This window comes from Sciurus vulgaris (genome assembly GCF_902686455.1).
Source record: "Sciurus vulgaris genome assembly, chromosome: 2".
Lineage (NCBI taxonomy): Eukaryota > Metazoa > Chordata > Mammalia > Rodentia > Sciuridae > Sciurus > Sciurus vulgaris.
In genome coordinates, this window is record NC_136462.1 from 25,625,582 (window position 1) to 25,647,307 (window position 21,726).

Here is a 21,726-nt window from a genome sequence, read left to right on the forward strand (position 1 = left end):
AGTTACGTTCTGTCACAGTATCCTTACTATGTCTTTTAGTGTAACTTGAAACCTGATTGAATACAAATGATTCAATTTCCTTGATTCAGTTCAAGAAAACAAAATACACATTATAGGATATACCTGATTTGGTCCCAATTGAAGAGCTGAATTCTGACCCAGCCCAAGTCCTATGTCCTTCATCCAGATGCCCACACAGCTGCTCAGAATGCTTTGTCATGAAAAGAAGAATGTGAGATTAAGGGGAACCCGATTAAAGGCTAAAACTATGAGTTCTCTATGTTCAAGAAAATAATTGAGTACCAATGCCCAGGATAAGAAGAAAGGTCTTTACTGCCCTACCTCTTGTCAAAGATATAACAGGTAAGCCTTATGCCTTCACTACCAAATATTTCTTGCTATAATAACTCACCACCTAGTACTTGGAGAAAAATTTCTACTTTAGGACATCTATTGGTTTATCTTCCTAGCAACTTATTATTTTCTAATAATAATGCCTAATTTCCCTTTGGGAAAATATCGTTTACTCTTGAACCTTATCGATGGAATGAAGTGGACCCTACTCAAACTACCCTCTATTCCATATATTTTATTCCCCAACCATAAACTTTTTTTTTCTTTTCTTTTCTTTTTTTCTTTTTTAGTCTAAAGACTAAAAACATGATCCTCAAATGTCGATACTCATCAGAATCATTGATAGGGCTTTGGTCCCACACTAAGAGTTTATCAGTTCAAAAGTCTAGGTTGAGGTCTGGCATTTCTAGCAAGGTTCAAGGTGATGTCTGATCTAGGAGCCACCTCAGGGCACTGGATTAGGAACAACCTAAACTGAAACTGGGATAATAAACTCTATAGCTTTTGCTGGCACCCTGATGAAAGTCATATTTGCAAGCAAGGTTTGCTCAAAGAGCAAGAGGGAAGTTCCTGGTGGCCATGCAACAGCCAGCGGGGTTGGGTCTGCCTGGAGAGAACACCAACCCCAAAGCAACATGCATTCACATGTGCTACAGCCATGAGCTGACTGAAATAAACCCCAGATATTAACTTGGCTATAGCTGTTCATACAGGAGTAGGGGCTGGAGCTAGAGAATCAGTGAGAATCACAACCAACCTGCATGGGCTCAGAGGAACAGAATTACAACTATGCTTATAGGCATGCTAATGTGTATTTTTTTTTTAAATGCACTATGAGAACTAAGAAGTGAGAATGGTGATCCCTGGTGATCCAAAAGCTAGATCCCTGGCTTCTAAAAGGAAATCTACAGAGACAGTTTTCAAGTCATTTGGGAGCTTTGAAGGAAAATCTGAATGGAAAGCTTATGAAATTCTGCTCACCAGAAAATCAGTGGTATAAAGCAAAAATGTTGGGAAGGAAAATGGAGAGAGACTGAACAAGGGCTTGGATTCGGTGGGGCAGAAGCCAAGATGGGCAGGAGGGAATCCCAGAGCTGAGCCAGGGACATAGCCTGAGTCAGGGTTTAGGAACTCAGAGTACAGCTTCAAATCTAAGGGAGGAGAAAGGAGAAGGCAATGGAGGGCCCGATTTAAAAAGGTACTAGGTTCGGTACTTGCTAAAGGAACTTACTCCTCTGTGGATGAAGATTTTAAAAATAAAGTATGCTGCACCAAGTAAAGCATGAAAAAAAAAACTGCCTAAAATTTAAAACCTATGCCCATCTAACCAAATACTCTAAAAAATGAATCTATTTGTGTCAGCTAGTCCATTTTAGTGACCTAGAACCCCTTCACTCCCATCCTCCTAATTTGGTCTGTGCACTAAACCTCTCTTCCATCTAAGGAGTGAGCAAATAAATGCATACCTCATAGTAGCTGTTTTCAAATTTGAGAGGACAGAGAAGTAACTTGGGTGGAAGACAACAAAGAAAAGTCAAGATTCTGACTACTCCCTGTATGCCAAACACCGCACTAAGTTCTGCCTACCAAACATCATTATTACAATAAATTTGTAAATGGGCATCATTATCTTGCTTTAGAGGTGATGGCAGTTAGCTACAGAAGTTAAGCAATGTGATCAAGGGTCAAACAGGTGGTAAAAGGTAAACCCTCAAATTGAATCCAGGTGTGTAAGTACCAAAGCCCACATCTTTACCTTTATACTATACAGTATTGTTTAAAAAAGTAAAAAACCTGACTCGTTCCCCACACTCATTCCAAGAAAAGCAGCAGGTGGAATTTAGCAGGTGAAATTTCCAGGCAGAAGCTGTTGTAATGAGTTCACACTCCTTCCCCATGGCCAAGTACCACAATGCCATTCCATTTGATTCAGGAGTAATACATTCAGCAACTTTTCCCAAAGCAACCTCATTGCCTTGGCTCCTTATTCACACATTCACTTCCATATTTCATGGACAGCCACGAAGCCGTCTGCAGATCAATCCTCAGAGCAAGGAAGAACTTAAACCTGTGGAAACTACTGGACATCTTCACTGTAACTTCCCATGAGGTCATGGCAGACAGTGGATGAGCATATAAATTCAAGGGCTGTACAGCCTGGATTTGCATTCTAACTCCACAAGTTCTTAACTGGGTTGCCATGGGAGAGTTACCTAACTTTAGTGTGCCCCACTGCCCCATTTGTGAAATAGGTATGAAGTTGCCAGGGCTAAATGTGTCCCTTCATATAAAGTACTTAGAATGGTTCATAGGACTTAAATCGTTAGATATTCCTAAATGATGTAGTGCCTTTTTCCTTTTCTCTGAAATGCTTTAACAATTTTCCACTTATTTATTTTGCTCTGTTATGAGAATACAAGTACTTTTAAAGTAGGGACCACTTCTTTGGGTCCCATAGCATTCTTCAGGGGCCTGAGTACTTCAAAAGTCCCTACACAGAGGGGCAGAAAATTGTATGTGGGATTTCTACACAGTGGTCAGAGTTCATATCTTCATTTCTACCTGAGGTTCCTGGCCAACATGAAGGCTTAGCAAATAACAATAATAACAACAACAACAAGAACAGGAATACAGGAGCTCCCTGACTCCACGACACAGGAAGAGAAATTGAAATGAAGGCCATATTTTGCCCACAATTCTCTAGCTGCATTGGTCTTTCTGTGATATCAGCGCTTTTCAAAAGTGTGTGCTATAAAATGCTTTATTTAAAAAAAAAAAAAGTTTCTGGAGCCAAATACATTTGGCAAATACTGCATATTTAATTATTGATGATTAGCAATGTACATTAGCTCATTAAACGTTCAGCATAAGTAAGTCTTGGCAATACAGAACTTCATGATTTTGATCTAATATTTCCCAATCCAATTTAATCAGGTTTTTTATTAGCACAGGAACATGTCTTTAATGGAAAACTGAAAAAATGACTTTTTACAGCATGAATGATGGAGGGAGAAATCAACTTGAAAAAAGTAGTGAAACAATGGGGTGAAATTTTATATTAGCATAAAGTTCTAGATGGAGTGGGGAGTTCATGCAGCATTAGATCCCCATTCTGAAAGGCATAACCCAACAGTTATATTCTTTTAATTTATTCTTAATAACAGAAATCCAGCCCAATCAATCAATCAATCCTTATTAACTGTCAACTGAACTTACTTTTCCAAGAACACAATTATACCGTTAATAAATGAAAAACACCGGGTTGAGGACTATTTCTTTTTTTGCTTTTGATTTCTTGTGAGTCTGGTCTATTCTTTGCATCATTTCTATAAAGTAGTTGAAAATTTGGCACACTGGGGGATCTTAAACAGCATGAATGCGATTACTAAATAAGCCAATAAGACACCACTTAATAACCTGGGGACTGTGTGGTATTTTAATTTCATTGCCTGATTTTATGACTTCCATAAACTAAAATTAAAATTCCCAAACCCGTTATCACTGAAAAAAGCAACCCAAGGTTATAGCTCATAAGCAAAATAACTCTTTTCCTCTCTCAAATCTCCCTATCCAAATGGCTGCTTTGTTCCATCAGCAGTGAAGTAGGGGGTAAGGCTGAAAGTGAAGGAGCTTTGTTAATTTCAAGTATCAAATGACTGCACAACCTGAGTATTCCATGGTTTAGCCCTGTGTTCTAATTATTACCAGAAACAGAAAGCACAATTTACAGTTACCTTTATTCCAAAGGTTCTATCAGAGAATTATGATTGAGAGAGGGAATTACAGTCCCCTCAGTTCTGCTGCTGTTGAAGCTTTCAGGGGTGCATTTCCCAAGGAAACTGAAAAGAACTCAGGGCTAGAATCGGACTGAGGGTGCCATCTAGTGGTTGCTATTTCAAAATATGCTGTGAATCTCCTTCACTGGGATTTAACCAGCCAAGTCCAGTTTAGCAAGGCCAGTCTGTGCATCCTTTCACCACAGCCTTTGTGTGCTCCTGCCTGCACTAATAGTTTGTGGTGATTTCTGGGACAAATAATGCAGACTGGCTGCACATTTTAAACAGCAGAAATATTTTTGCATCACATTTTTTACATTCATTGCATAAAGCAAAGTTACCCTCAGGAATGTAGATCAGTAACAATATTTTCTCTACTCACTTAATGTCTGTGTGTATTGAAAAGTCCCTGTGGTTCTGTTTGTCTTTGTTACCCTGTGGGGAAGACAGTTGATACGTGTCTTCCTCCTGAAATGCATTCCCCACCCCTGCCCTGTTTATTCTTTCAATTTCTCCTCTGTTAAAAAACAAAAGTGTTTGTTTTTTTTTTTTTTTGGGGGGGGGGGCAGGGTATGGGGGATTTAACCCAGGGGCACTCAACCACTGAGACATATCCCAAGCCCTTTTTATTTTTTATTTAGAGACAGGGCCTTGCTAAATTGCTGAGGTTGGCTTTGAACTCATGATCCTCCTGTCTCGGTCTCAGGAGCTGCTAGGATTACAGGCATGTGCCATCATACCTGCAGATAAATCATTTTCTTACCATGGTTTGGAGGAAAAGCAAGCAACATGATTTTGTAGAATCAAGAAGACATGGATTTGAAGCTTTCTTATAGAATTCTAAATCTCATGTTACCTTTCTGACAATATGAACGTTTATCTTGAAAGACTATGTTGAATTATAGAAGATTAAAGGAGTTGATACATGTAGGATAGACAATTTAATGCCACCTGAATATATGCTACCTGTTCTTCCACAGTCCACAGACTGGTTTTCTTAACCTACACACTCACACACACACACACACACACCTGCACTCCTGCTTCACTATAATTCCTGACTCCAGAAATACAGAAACTCAGGCTCATGAATATAAAATTAAATTATGGGACCCAAAATCGCAGAACATTTCCTTAGGAATAACAGGAGTTCAAGTTTAAAAATGAGGAAATGAAGAAAGAGAGGCTTAGTATATCTATCCCAAAGGCATAAAGCAATTTAGTAGCAATGATTGTTTTAAACTCCAGGGCTCCAGACTAACCGGCTGTCTTATCCACAGAAAACCCTGTAGAGATGGCTTAGCCTCTGACTGTACTTATCAAGGCCCAGGAACGGGGAGTAACTTTCCCAATACCCTGCAGAGTTAATGTCAGGACCCAGACCAGATGGCAGCAGTATTCCATGTGATTCCCAGTGCTACCCGAGTTTTCTTTTACCAATGGACAAGAATTCTACGTACTGCTCTAGAATACGAGAGCACAGAATTACAGGGGGCAAATGTGTAAAACAGCACTTGAACATGCTTTCTTTCTTCCACCCTAGACCTCATCGATGACAACCACCCATTGAATTTGGGCCAATAATCTACTTTCATAAAGAACTCCTAATCATCCCACTCCCACCTGTCATTTTCCCTTCTGATTGACAAATATAATTTCATCTATCCAGATTAGAATCTCATGATATATTCCTGTCTTGTTTTCAAGTACCAGAGTCCTATATAATATGCTAGACCGACTGACTATTTGAGGCAATAGGCAATCTCTGCACATCCTTCTTATCTTCTGCAAGTTGAGCACATGCTGACATGCAGCAGGCTCTCAGGAACTGCTTATGTGTTGTGTGGGACTCTAAATGATCCTTTACATATGTATGGGGTCATTCATTTCTTCATTGCCCTCGAAAAGCAAATTCCACCCAGCAGAGGATATGCCTGGTTTTATATCACCATATTCCAAGTTCCTTCTAAAACAGTTCTGGGTATAAAATAGGTACTCAGAAAATAATGATTAAATAAATGAATAATTCATTAAACCAAACCTTATTCAGCAACGCCTAAGTATCATGCACTGTCCTAGATATTTACATGTCCCGAAAATATTCTGAACACCTGGATTATCCACCTCCCTCTATTAAAGTACAACCCATTCACTAACCAAAGGAACTGGCCCTTGGAGGATGATTGATAAGTGATATTTGATTTATTGGATACTAGAAGGATTCCTAGGACTCTACACCTGTCCTTCAGTTGTATACTCTGTGCCTAGAGAGAGAGATCCCAAAATACAGAATTGTAGCTATAGGTAAATTCTATAACATAGATAGATAAAAAGGAAATTTGAAAATATAGAAGCAACTATTTCTTAGCCTTGCCTGAGTTTGTCCTCAGAGAACATAATTTCTGACTTCTATGCAGCCTCTGATTTAAAAGATGGAATGATGGAGGAATCGTTAGGAGCAAAGGTCTGGACACACTTGCACTCACCCTCGGCCACATCATCGTCCACGGTCAACTTCAGGCTCTTTCCTCTCCGCACCACCCGAACAGTGTGCCACTCGTTGTCGTTGAGCTTCTGCCCTGCATACAGGGTCTCGGGTCCTTTGCCTGAGGATGGTGGTGAGGACCAGAGTCAGAACCAGTTCTCCAAGTAGTGCTCACAGCATCAGGGTGTCAAAGCCACACTGGTGCACATGACCCAGTAATATTCAAGGGATTGTGTCCCTCCCCCAGATCCAAGAGGATCCTCCTTAATAGTCCCCAGAAGCAAAAGTCTCCATTCTAACTGAAAGGACAATCACAAAGGAATAAAAGAAATAAGTGCCCTCCTTTGTAGATACAAGGCGTTACAATACCAATGGCTCTAGGACATGATTCACAGGAATCAATAGTCAGCCGTCATTTGTTTCTCAAAGTCTTAGAATTCAAATGAATTTCTTGAAGATACAGGAAATTCATCACAATTGTTTTCAGAATCATTAGGTGATTTAGGCATAATACACCAGTCTGGCTTCTAGAGAATATCCACCGATTGGATGAGAAAAGAATTCCATAATATATGCTGCCTTAACATGGCATTTCCATTAACCACAAGGTCGCATCAGAAGTAAGTGACCACAGAAATCACCACGGTAAACAGCCCAATAGAAATAATGTCAAGGCTCCCCCACCCCCCACCGTTATAAATAATGCTCCTGAAGGGAATGTGGGGGCCCTGGAATTATCTCATTGTTCATCCTCCTCCAAAAAGATCTAAAGACTTACAACATGAAATAACATAAAATCCAAAGATGATCCTTTTAGGTCAAGAGAATGTTTCCAATAAGGAAAAGAATAAATGATGTTGTCTCAAGAGATCCATGTTCAAGACACTCAAGATGAAATTCAAGTGCACACCATGAAGAATCAGGGGCAATAGACAATTATGCAAAAGATGGAGACACGGAGGCATTAAAACAATCCAGTCAGCAAGGAGAAAAACTGCCATGTTACATGAGAATGTGTGTCATCACTAAACTGAGCTAGAAATTTGCAAAGAATATTGCCTAGAATCAGAGGACTTAGACCAAGTTTCCTCTTTCTAAGTGGATAACTGAGCCCATATGAAAGATACTGATTAAATATTTCTGAATTAATAAATCAACATGCAGAAAGTCCTATCTCTGAAAGTGACTTAAATGCAGAACATATAAACAGTCAATATTTCTCTACAGATATCATGTATCTAAGATACTTTGGCTGAGTTTATCTGCTCTACCATATGCTAAGCACAGGACCAGACACATAATGGGTGTTTTAATTAGTGCTTTTTGAATACTTAATGCACACATAGGGGTCTTTGTAATCATTAATAAAACTCAATATATTTTTATCTAAGTAATTTTGGAAGCTTTATATACCTTTCACTAGCTATTCCCCCATTCCTCTACCCAAAGACTGAAGGTATTATATACTATTTAGGAAAGAAAAAAAAAAGAGTATCTCCTGCTCTAGGTAATTTTCAATTGACCCTTTCAATTTTGAGTAATGAGTATTTGTACTTTTGCTGGTTATTAGGATTTGAAACTTGGGGTTATTATTATTTGAAACTTGGGGAAAATTATTTCCCAAAAATAATTAATTAATTAATTAATTAATTAACTAACAGAAATTTAAAATGAAAAAAAATTATTTTAAGTACAATGTATTACAGCTAGTAATTTACATTCAGTTTTTTTCAAGTGCAATCCAAATTGACAAGAATTCTAAGCATTCAGTGAAGAAATGTAGAGAGGACCCAATGTACCCAAAACTGGATACAGATGACATGAAATCATTCAAGGAATCTTAGGGGGAAATAATTCTATAATAAACCATTTTGTAGTCAACCTCAGCTTCCCTTACTTTATGAGAATGTTTATCTTTAATATCACCTAAAATTTAAACCTTATCATAATATTTTCCCTACATTTCAACTTATTAAGGAACACTGTGCAGAATCTCTTTAAATTCGACTCTAAGACTGATGTAACAATTGCCTTTACAACTGCAAACCAAGAGGGCATTGGAAGAAAATGGACCACATCATTTGGTTGCTTTATAACAAGAACAGATGTTCTCAGAACAAACAAATCTGCCTTTGTGTTTTTATGTTTTTATTCTCTTTGTTCTACATGCAAATGTTTGAATAGAAAAGAAGAAAGTAAAGAAGGCTGAAGAGACTATTGGCTATGGTGACAGAACTGTTACAGATACAGGCTATTTAAAACATTTCTTCCAAGATAGCATCTGTTCTTCAGGCAATCTTTTGCACATCACTTAATTTTTATGATTAGGGACAAGATAGGAGGGAGAATAATGAACACAAATACCATAAGTTTGGGGACACTACTATATAAGTATCATATTAGCTAGAGTTGTAAAACAAGTTTTGCCTCTGTCAGTCATGTTTTAAATGATGCTAACATTGTACAGGCACTTGACACATACAGTATTCTGGGAATGTCCATGGAGTCAGATTTAAGCAAGTATTTAACAGTCTTCTAAAACAAATGTTTGACTCTAAAACTTTAATATGTGGTGGTCTTTGACTAAACATGCAAAAAAAAAAATTACTACTAGTTATATTCTATACCTCCAAACACCAATAATGCTCTTCAAGAGTAGGAGAAACAGCCATGCCTATCTTACTGAAATGGAAGGCAATATTACTCAGTATTTATTTTCAAACAATAAGCAAATAAATTTCAGTGAGCTTTTGTAAGACTCTCAGTATCTATAAGAACAGAATTAACATTTATCCTTAATCAAGCCAAAAGCTCAACTCTTCCTACCAGAGGAAAAATGATTTTTACATTCAGTCGGAAATCCAGGCAAATGGAAGGAATAAAACTGATCTGTGACCCAGAATGAAACTGGTTTGGTAAGTGCTAAAAGAGGTGGACCCAGTTGATGACTGAAGCACGCAACCTGCTACATTTTCAGAGTGGAAGGATGCAGTCCAGGGAAGACGTCCCTGGAAGATTTGAGCAAAAAGTCAGTGAAGCAGCATCAGTGGAACAATGAACATAAGAAGTTCTCCTTGTGAATTCAGGCACAAGAAAACACTTTGATTCTCTTTAGACTGATGGATTTAATTTCAGTTTCCCAGGAAATGATACTCATACTAGATAACAAAGAAGCAAAATCACAGATGGTGATTTTAAGATGCAGAAGTTTGTAGGAGTGGAATGTTGAATTCTTTAAGGTTGTAGAACCAAGAGCCTTGACTGCATGCTTGGAGAAATACATGGAACCACTCAATCCAGCCTGGCTGAAACCCAAACAGCGCCATCTTGTGGAAGGGAGGCTGTCTCCAAGAAGGCGGACTAATTCCCCAATGAATGGGAGAACATGGGCAAGATTATTTCCTTGACTAACCCCAAGAGCTCTATGAAAGTCCTACTTCCTTAAGAATCCAGAAATAATAATAAAATCAAAATGAAACGTTCTTGAGAAAAGTTTACTTTGAGAGAAAAATCATTACTGATTACTTGGAGGAAGATAATAGATTTTGAGCAGATTTTTTCCTTCTTTGGGCTGATAGGAAATGGGAATATATAGTAAAAATTATAGTTGAGCATTTCTAAATGCACACACCTTCACGAGATGGATTTTGGATTTTAATTATTTCTAACCTATTTAGACTTTTTGAAAGGAGACTGATCATATTATGTGAATTTGCTATTCCCCCCAGGAGCAATAGAACCAGCAAAATTGTAAGTTACACCTACTATACGTTTGTTTGTCAATATATTTCTAAGACCTGACCACACCAACTAAATCAGATGATTTTGCTCATATGCAGGAAGTAGAAATTCCTTCCATCTGCCATAAGGTTGTTTCCAAAAGTGGCCAGTGAACATTCAGAAACTTCCTCGCTCGGGAAGGGATAGGGCAGGAGAGGGGGGACACCTGGAGTATAATCATTTTGCCTTACCTTAACATCTTTTTATTTGTGCAAAAGGGGAAAAAGAGCAGTAACTTGATTTCCCTTTAAACTGTTTCACATGAATCAAAATTTCAACAATGTATAAAAAAATTACATACAAATGATACAGTAAATAGATGCTCAGAGTGATTGTGTTAGATTTAAAGAACAGCAAAGATATTTATAAAAAGAAAACTTACCTTTATTTCCACCTGCACCCGCCAGTAGACTATTTGAACTGTGACTTGCATTTTACTAAGTCCATAGCACCATAAATTTTAATAGGTACCCTCCCCAGAGACAACGGATCAGATGAGGAAAAGCAGGGGTGGGAGGAAAAAGAGCAGGGCTAAAGGAGGAAGAGGAAGACAAGGAGGTGGGAAGAAAGCTTTTCATTTTCTGCCCACAAAATTTTAGGTTCTAGTTGGTTTCTTTGGATTCATTACCCAGAAGTGTTGAGTTTGATTTGGATAGATTTTTTTTTTTTACAAACTTATTTTTAAAGATATGTTTTCATCATTTATAATGCTTGTTTGGCAAAGCACCTCAACTAGATTATTTCATTCCCACTGGAGTCCTCTGGTGGCAAAAAGTACTAATGTTCCTACAACAGGGGTGGAAGGCACCATGAGTCTTTGGAGGGTCTTGTACTGAGTCTCCCAGTCAGTGTGAGAAAGACCAGAGACCTGGTTATTCAGCCTGAGCACATGCAGCCTCCTGGAGACCCTGCTTCTGCTTGAAACTCACTAAAAACACCACCACTGTTTATCAGGACTGAATAAGAAACTAGCCATTGAGATGACACATGTAACATACCACTACAGACTGCCCAGCCCCCTCCCTGTGGCTCACCTTCACCAGGTCTTCTAGAGTACAGAGAGCACACTTACCCACCTGTGGCAGGATGTGACAGAGACTGTCTACTCATGTATTTAAAACAGGGCTATTGAGCATGATTTGGGGAACAACAGACAAAAAGACAAACAGGAGAGGTGCCTGCCTTTATGAGTTTATAGTCTAGTGTGGGGTGAGGAAATATGAAGGGTAAGACACAAATTAAGGAATGTGACATAAGTATAGATAGTGTTGCCTTCTAGGAGGAAAATAAAACAGGGTATTTAAGGAAAAGCAGTTGGGGTATGAAGTGGGGATAGGAAATGGGCTACTTTATAGAATGTTCTGGAAAGGGATCTCTGGAGTGACTTCTCTAATCAATGTGAGTACCTGGTTGGGTGGAGAGCTATTAAAGGAGGTGGTCAGAGAAGAGTTCTCTGAGGAAGTACATCATAGAGGAACCAAACATGCAAATACCTGAGGCTGTGGGGACAGCAGGAGCATGCCACAATGAGCTCGGCATGATGGAGGAATGAAAAGAAGCACCTTATGGTCAGAGTCTGTGCCCCAGGCAGAGACTGGGAGCAAGAAAAGCGGCAATGTAGGCAGAGGGCAGATCACTTGAGGTCCCAGATGACTTAGTACAGAACCTGAATGCTGTTCTAAAGGCAATTAGAAGCTCTTGGAAGGTTTAAGCAAGGGAATCATATGACCTGGCTTAAGTTTTAAAAATCACTCTGGCTCTTCTGGGTTTATTGGACCAAAAGAGGCCAATAATGGAAACAGGGAGATCTATTAGGAGGCTGTTAAAGGCAGGAGGTGAAAGTGACTTAAAAAGTACAGCAGTAGTAATGGTAAAATTTGGAGTGTATTTTAGAAGCAGAGTCAACTGCACTTGGAGACTGTTTTGAGAGGTGGATTTGGAATGGGAGAGGGAACAAGAGAGGGAGGAAAAGACAGAAATCAATTTTGACTTCTAGGTTTTAGTCTGAGCACCAGGGTAGATATAGGAAAACTCAACAAGAAAGGGAAAGATTCCAGAAAATGTAAGGCACTATTGATCCTATCAGCCAAAGGAGTTTAATTCTGTTACTGTGTCTTTTCTATCCAACATCAGTCACAGTTCATGCCAGCTCCAGGCAGCTTCCTGCAGCTGAGACGTGTGAGTCTTAGGTTCACTGCTCACCTGATTTTCATAATATAGTGTTAATTTGTGCCTTCGGCCTGCATTGTCCAGAGATGACACTGATGACACTGGATTGCTGCTAACTTCCTCCTCCCCTGGCTTCCTTTCCCTCTCCTTCCCTTCCTTTCTACTTTAGTTCTCAGGCACTCTAGACCATGCCTTAGAACTAGAACAAGGACTGCCCCTACGATAACTAAGCTAACCCCAGCCACCCCATCCAAAGGATCTCTAAATTGTGATCACAGTATAAATGAACTTATTCATCCCAGCTAAGAAAAAAGAGCATCTCAATTTTGAAATGGAGTGAATCTGGGGAGACATATTTCCAAAGAAATAAATGGCTCCACCGGAGATGAGAAGGAAACTTGCCCCCAATTTACTGCCCAACCTCTACCTTAAGCCATAAATTTCCAGCATGCTCAGCAGTGGTGCACTGAGGGCAGTCTCAAGATTTCCTGCAATGATCTCTCTCCATGAAGCCACTTTTTAAGAGATGAGGGCAATTTGCTCAGGGATCAGAATGAAAATCCTCTTTTATAGATATTGTTTCTACACCTATTTAGAAGAAAAAATCTTTAATATAAGAGAGCTTGTCCCACTTTTGCTATCGAATGATCATATATACGTGGTATGATACCAATTAGACCTTACTGATGATTTAAGATACTCTAGTGCTTTAGGTCTTTCTATGTATGTGATCTTTTTTTTTTTTTTTTTTTTTTTTTTTTTTTTTTTTTTTTAGCACTAAAGACAGATTTCAAAGCTGAAGGAGGTTGAACCAAAGAAATTCCAACAAGGACAAGTTCTAGAATCTTCCACCCTACAACCTCCCAATAACTTTCCAACTTAAGTCTGTTTCCTTGTGAAGTGACTCCTTTGTTCAAGAAAGAATACACATACATGCACACACATACACACACACAAATATATAAATTATGAATGGAAAGGCCTAGTAAATACTTAATTTTCTCCCTTATATTGCAGGTTTGGTTTGTTTGCATGAACTTCTACACCCTTCAAGGAGAATATGCTACCTTTGTAATCTCCAACCACTAAGCATAGTACTTTGCACCAAGAAGGTGCTCTGTGTATTAGAAACAAATGCACACAAACACAGAAACCAACCGTATTTTTAGCAATAGGATAGATTGGATGAATCCAGGAATGTATTCAATACAGTTATAAACACATGTAAATTAATTGATAAGTGAATCCTGAGAAATAGATGAATAAATTAATGACAGTAAATTTGTTGAGTGTGGAAGAAGAAACGGGAAGGGGAGCAGAGGAGAGTTACATGGTGCATTTTGGTAATAGAATTAGTCAAATTTGGAGTTCAAATATACCAGACATCTTAAAAGAAATTAACTTGCTACTTTTTCTTTTAAGTATATATTTAAAAGAAGAAAATGCAGCTTTTTCAGAAACTAACCAAGAAGTGACAGTAACATGCACAGCTGCTTTGCACATATGATCTTATTTAGTTTTATGAAGCTAGTATATTACACCCCAGTGCTATAAACCAAGGGAAAGAGCAAGTTCTGCAACTGCCAGGTCACACAATAATGTGTGGTCACACAGTCAGTCTGTCTGCAAACAGTCCTCATTGTGCCCTGTTGCCTCTCCACCTTTAAGCCGCTGGGTTGTCCAGTCTAAGAATGTGAGAACAGTAAGGTGAAGCTGGAAAAAACAAAGAGAAAATGGAAGAATATTGCTAGGCATTAAATAGAAAATCTAATTTTGGGGTGTTAATGAAGAGTAGGACATGGTCTGGTTTTGTTCTTAATGTATTTGCAAGACTAGGATACAGGCTTAGCATATGGGACCTATTAATAAATCCAAAAGAAGTTAAATGTGTATGTTTGAAACAAAAGTGAATGTTTTAAAATACTGCCATATTTGTGTGCCCATGTGTCAGATGCTTTTGATGTCTGGCATCACGTCCCTACAGTCAACCTCAGATTTCAGACACAGCAGCAGGTGATAGTTACTGCGAGCTCAGGCACAATCTGATGGTCCCTCATCTCCAACGGCCATCCCACAGGCTTTCTGTAGGTGAAGGCACCTGTCCTGCCTGCATGAAAGAGCAACCCAAAAGTGAGGGCAGGGGCCACAGGGGAGATTGGCAAAGAACTGGGGGAGGGATAAGTATGCCAATTTCTGTGTTTTAGGTATGCAATTCTCAAGGGCACTCACTAGAACACCTCCAACCCCCACTTCTTCAGTGCTCACTATAGAAATCTTGGGGATGGGCCAGTACATCCGTGCATCTTCCTGAACTGCTCACTCTCTCTCCTGTTACACTCGTGATTTTAGAGTCCGCTCCCAAATACACCCTGACCCAAGGCTTTGTCTCTCATTCTGCTCTCAAGGGAAATCAAATTAAGATCACTGTCACAACACTGTTTCCCATGCAGAAACTCAAATGTTCCAATAACCCTAGGTAACATCAATTGCTAGAATGAGATTGTGTGTGTGTGTATGTGTGTGTGTGTGTGTGGTGTCAGGGATGGAACCCAGCACTTTGCACAAGGTAGGCAAGAGCTCTAACACTGAGCTACACCCTCAACCCTAGGATGAGATTCAGAGAGATTAAGTGATTTGCAAAAGGTCACAAAGACACTAAATTGTTCTGGAAATAAAATTCAGAATATAGGCTTCCTGACTCCAGGATGATGTTCTTCCCATTCATCTATATATTAGCTGCCTGAAGTTGATGAAGTCCACATGGACAGAGGAAAGTAATGTGATATTAGCGTTCAGTGCCTAATGTGGGGTGAGGTTCCGTGGTTGTGCGTCACCTCTAACTGATCAGCTCCTGAGGTTGTGAGGAAGTGGCCTGGTCTCTGAGGGCAATCACAGGACTCTCCACCATAAACCATGCAGGACTTCTGAGAACATGTGGTGACCACTGTTCTTAAATAGCTTAGGTCTATTCAAGATAGAGTTTAAGAGATAATGGTCTCTTCACCCACAGTCCCTTCAGGCTCTGTATATGTCTAAACAATTACCACTTTCTGAAAAGAGAACTCTATTTTCAGTACAAAAATAAAATTGGTGCATTTGGAAAATATTCCAGGGCAAATAGTTCTGTGAAGAGGGCATTTCCATATCAATCCTCGGGTTCCAGCATCTCCTTTCCTCAACAGATATACTAAACTTTAAGCAAAAATGGGAAAAGACAGATATTTGCACCCTGCCTCTTTGGAATGATAACGACATGGCCTATGGGCTTATAAACTTGATGACACTAACTGATCACCCACTGTGGACAGAGGCAGTTGCTGCATGAAATCATTTTCTCACCTGGATAGACTCTTATCTTCTTAATAGTTGGCTTAAGCAACTGGGTTATCCAGGAGACTGGATTAGCAGAAATATTACTCTTTTCTGGTCCTAGTTCACTAAAGGATGATTTTTCTCCTTTATAAAATAATGTGTATGAAGGTTTAAAAAGAAATTATAGCTCTTCGTCGCACTAGAAATATCATCTCTTTATAGTACCCACTAAAATAAAACTTGCAAGACAGCACATAGAAAAATTAAAACCAGAACATTAACCAAACTACATCAAGAATGTTTTAATTCAAATGTATTTGTCTCCTTTTCATACTGAAATGCAACTGACTCAAAGGCAGCAAGTGTGGCCATAGGCAAGGTATGCCAACCAGCTACCTTGGCAAACATGGCTAATTTCCATGTGCTGTCCTTGTCTCTTTGTGCAAAGGTGTGAGCACAGCATAGAGGTAAACTTCAGGATGTTGACTGTTTTATTCATGTACCCTAAATTCCTCAATAAACCAAGGTCATCCAGCAGAAGGAAACTCTTCTTATTAAAGAGGGTAAAATATCACCCCACTTCAGGGTTATAGTAAAGAAGATCAGTTTAATAGTACAGGAGCAGACTGTGGATGTTGCTTAGTGGAAGATCATGTACTGAGCATGTGTGAAGCCCTGGGATTTAATCCACAGCATCACTCACACACACAAACACACACACACACACACACACACACACATGCAGGGGCTGCTTTGTAGGCATTGTGGAAGGTTCTGGGATTGTAACCATTAAAAAGACATACTACTGCTCTCAAGGGATTTACAGTCCACTGGCGGTATTGCACAAATACCAACTGAGCAGGAGCAATGGGGATAGAGGTGCCTGGCTAATGGAGACTTGGTCCATCTATAAGCCTGAGCCATCAACTCTCCTTTTCTCTTCACATTTTCATTTAGGATTACATAGTAACTGTAAGTCATAGGCCAAGACATACATTTCTGCATCCTTTTCAGCTCTTAACAGTTAACATATGCACACTGGATTCTCAAAGTTGAAAAGTGAATGAATAATTGTAGTTTCTTATACTTGCATTAGATCCTTTTAAAACTAGAAAATATGCACAACTTACTGAGCACTGATCATAGTCACCTTTCTGGGTGATTGATGTACGATCTTGTTTATTATTCACATGAACCCCACAAGGATGTCATAATTAGTTGCACTTTTTTTTTTTAACAATGTTTTCTGTTGCATCCAATCCATCCTTCCTAACAGGTTCTTCCTTTCTGAAGAATTATATTTCCTAGCTCATTATGTCAAGCATTTTGTGTGACTTGCTTCATAGTCAAAAACATGTAAGCAGAAAAAGTTGGGTCACTTAGAAGAGTTCTCTTTATACTGTGTCACAAATCCACAATGTCAGAGATTGGGGTGGCTTCTTAAGTCAGGATCCAGAAATAAAGAGAACATGAAATAGCTTTGCAGCAGAATTATGATGAATATTAATCTAGGTGGAAACACATCTCTGCTTTTTTCAAGTGCTGGGATTTCAGGGAGGTATTTATCACTGCAGCATAACCAAACTGATACATAGGTCATATTAATGTCAATTTTGTACATTTGAGGAAATTAAGACAGAAAGAAGTCCAGTTAATTGTCAGAGGTCACATAAGTAATAATTGGAAATTGAACCTAAAAAAGGCAAAGATTAAACCTCACAATGAAATAGTCTATACATGACCCACAGGATAAAGAATATAAACTATTAAATCAATGTATACAATAGATAGAACTGTAATTTCTGAATGGACAGGAGATGAAAAAAGGCAGAGAACAAAAGAAAGGCTAAAAATTGGGAGAAGAGAGAAACCTACAAAGAAAATGACAGGGGAGAAAGAGATTAAGAGAAATCTGATTATTTGTCAAATTGCTCAGAGTTCAGTCTCCTGGAAAAATGAAACTCTGAAGATTTTTATCATTAAAATGCTTCCAGAGCATAGAACAAATACCACAAAAATGTTTAGAAGCATGTACTTTGGAAACAATCTAATTACTTTTTCACTAATAAAGTCCTCTGGGATCTACACAGGATCACAAGTGACTCAAGTCATTCATGAGAGCAAAGGATGCCATCTATGTTTGGTCTTTCCATAAGTTTTCAAATTTTTCAGGCTTTCAAAGAGTAATTTAGGGCAGTGTTTCTCACATGTCAGAAGAAACATATATGGATAATGTTGAGATTTGGATTCTAGAGCTCCAGTCTCAGGAGGTTTGACTCAGAAGATCTGAGATGGACTCTATGAAATATCCCATTAATAAGATCACATATATTCCTGATGCAGATTGCATTCATTTCCTGGGGTTGCTGCAGCAAAGACACATGGATTTGGTGGCTTATGATAAGAGAAGCGTATTTCTCACTGCTCTGGAGGTCAGAATCTGAATTCAAGGTGTCAGCAGGGACATGAAGGCTCAAGGTACTAGAGCCTTTCCTTGCCACTTCCTGCTTTTTGGTGGCTTCTGACAATGCTTGGTGTTCCTTGGCATGTAGCTGCAACACTCCAATCTCCATCTTTGCCTTAACATGGCATCCTCCTCTGTGTGTCCTCTTCTCATGAGGACACCAGGCATTCCAGTAAGTCTCACTCTAATTCAGCCTGAGGTCCTCCTAACTGACATTTGCAAAGACCCTGCTTCCAAATAAGGTGACATTCTGAGGTTTCAGGTGGACAGGAGTGTTTAGGGAACACCATCCAATCCACCATATGGTGTTTTTCAGACCATACTTTGGAAAAATACTTCATTTTACTGAAGTAAGTTCTAAAGTCCTACATCTTAGAATTTCCCATGGTCATATAAGTAGAATCTGGTCCTGACTCCCACTCCAGAAATCTTTTTACTGTCAACTGTTGCCTGTGGTGCTACTGGAGGATTTCATTGTCCTTGATTTTTGAAGCCAGAAGTGAAAATATCACTTTTAAATACTTTTGGTCTATATCCCAGAAGAAATTAAGACAAGAGTTTTATTGAGTTCCACTCCACTGGCAAATATTCACTCAAGTTTCCCACATTGGATACTTCTGAAATAGACTTGATCATTTTCTATTAGCCTATAGTAGTTCTACTTCCTTCCCACCCAACCTGTAACTCACAGGGAAACTCTTGAACTTATCATCACCATCTCCTATTCTCTCACCCTTGACTCCCTGCTAAAGCACCCTCAAGGATTATCTCAAGGTTTGATAAATTGCTTCTTCAGTTATCTATATTCCTAACTATATTTGAGGTACCTTGAAAATTGGAGTAAAACTTCCATCTCTACATCTATGTACTCAGGGGATACTTGTTGAATGCATGAATGAAATCATTTCCTTACATCCAAAAACTTAATCAAAGCTTTCCTTCCATTATTCAAGTAGGGATTCTCACCCTAAGACTCAATTTTCCTCTCACATCCTCTTTCTTCTTTGGAATATCAATAATCTTCTGCCCTCAGATATCTCTGTAAACTCTTCCCTTTAGGTACCCTCAAATTTCACCCATTCATGGAAGCCCTCCTCTTCACAGAGCCTCTCCTGCCTGGCTTGCTCTCTTCATTTCCAGTGACACTGTGGAGTGGTCCACAGCAGGGAACTCATCCTCCCAGAATCCACTTGATCTCAGTTGCTACTACTGGGCATTGCTCTCTCCTGCCCTCCTAAGTCACCCCAACAATATTTCAGCAATTAGTTCTTCTCTCTACTTCTCTACACTAATAGTAGTACTCTGAAAATTGCCAAAGCCTTCCAGTCCTTTCTGTCACCATTAAAGTTCAGCCACCACCCCCACATCAGTGCCATGATACTCATGGGTTTCCCACAATTTTGAACTTTGATATGAAGCTCCCACTCCTGCCTCTCCTTCTGCTCATTATTTAATTCTAGTGTTCCTCAAAGTTCCATCTTCTGTTTTCTTTCTTTTCACATCATTACTCCCTGAACCACCCATCATAAGACATCAACTATAATTTGATCTTTGATTTATCTTTTGCAACCTGTTTCTTTCCTCGATTCTATTTTGGTATTTAAAATTTTTCCAGTTTATTTTCTAGACACCTTTATTTAGACAGCCTGCTCTGTCCTCCAGTATCTCCCTTAACATCATTCCCTCAAGATATTCTGTTACGTTTTCTTTTTATATGCTACTGGGACTACTCTCCCGTTGTATATTTGGCAGATTGCTAGGTCTCAATCCTACTTGGAAAAAAAATGATTTCAAATGCATAATTCAGTGAACTGTAGTCAACTTGCTATTGCTAATTTCCAAACCTTTCATATCTAACATGAGAACCAGAGTTTCTCCAGTCCTGGATCACTCATTGTGGTTCCTGTGTTTAGAAGCAGAGGCTCAGTTTTAAGATAGAAAGAAGTGAAACAGGGGTGCTTCTAGTCATAGGAAAGAGTAGAATGAATCAAGAACGGGACTTAGCAAGCTTGAAGATTGGTGATAATTTAGTTGGTGGGGAGGAGGAAGGAGCATTCTGAGCAGATCAATTGGGAGGCACTTTTAAAAGGTTTGAAGTGTATATGGTAGGTCCACACTTGAAGGAAACAGCTTTATGTAACCTGTTGGGTTGATTCACCTTGGACAAGCTCACACATTGGCTACTGAGCCTATATTTTGAATTGCTGTGCTCTATTGGCTCCTCAGAGCACTATCTACTAACGTGAACTATTACCGCCGAACCCAACATTAGTCCACTGTGGATAGAACACAACCTCAGTTTTTTCTATACTCTGACCCAGAAGCAAGCTTTTTCCAATTTTCTGAAACCTCCTCTCTTTTTTCTAATAGTAGGTCTTTTGAAAGCAAACTCTAAAATAGGATCCTCATCCATATCAGAGAACTGGACAGTCCCAGAGATGGCACAGAGATGCCACCTTCTTGATTCATGATGAATGTGTCCATGACAGGTAGGACTTCAGACAAGGGCTATGTGACCAGGGCTACTTCTGAGGAACAAAAGGGAAGGTTTGGGAAAACAACCTGGTAAAGGAACTAGAGGTGCTTCTTCTTTGAACCAATACTCAGGTTAAGTGTCAATGAGGGGTGAACGTGTGAGGAAGTAGGAGAATTCCAAAGAGTACTATGAGGAAAACATGTGTCCTCATGACACTAAGGGAGGGAAAATTTATATATCAGGGTATTTGGTTATGCAGTGAGTTCATATTGACTGAACTAGCTAATGTCTGGGGGAACTCAGTATCCACCAGTGAGATTCAAGGTAGGTCATCCTTGTATTTACAACCTATCTCCCCTTGATTTTGAATTGATGCTGGCTGAGAACTTCATGAGGCCAAATCTGGTCTGAGACCTAGATAAGATAAACACTCAACCTGTATTTATATGAATGTATATAAAAGTACTTATGGACATTTCAACTGAAATTCAAATTGGGAATCAACCAATATCCTCTAATATGAAAAGAGGGAGAGAAGAACATTATGTGCTTCTTGCCTCTAAGTATCCTGTTTGAGGCTGTTCCTTGAGAACCATAATCCTAACAACCATTCATGCAATATGGTGAACTGATATAGCACCCTTAGAATATGCAGCATGGAACACAGTGCCCAACAGATTAGCAATATTTGTTATTACAAAAACATTCAGTGATAAAAAAATTTTAGTAATGAGAATAAATGGTAGATTGGAGGGGAGGAGTTCAAAGGAATGAATGATGGGGAATTAATATCCATAGAACTGAATTTTAAGATGACAAGTGAAAAAATCCTTACTTTAAGAACAAATATCCACTCAATGGTTACACAGTAACATTCATTTATTTGTTTTTAAATACTCAATAACTCATC

At 39.0% G+C, this 21,726-nt stretch overlaps 1 protein-coding gene across 19 annotated transcripts in view; it reads right to left on the bottom strand.

Annotated features, from left to right (window-relative positions):
- Positions 1 to 21,726, bottom strand: part of NRXN3 (neurexin 3) — a 1,486,572-nt gene that overhangs the window by 812,599 nt on the left and 652,247 nt on the right. For all 19 annotated transcript variants that reach the window (XR_013761785.1, XR_013761786.1, XM_079126730.1 and 16 more), the window contains one exon: positions 6,617 to 6,736. Coding sequence is in view for 17 of the 19 variants with exons in the window: in XM_079126730.1 (XP_078982856.1) it covers positions 6,617 to 6,736 (120 nt within the window). In the remaining 2 variants the exon portion in view is untranslated. The remainder of the gene's footprint in view (positions 1 to 6,616; positions 6,737 to 21,726) is intronic.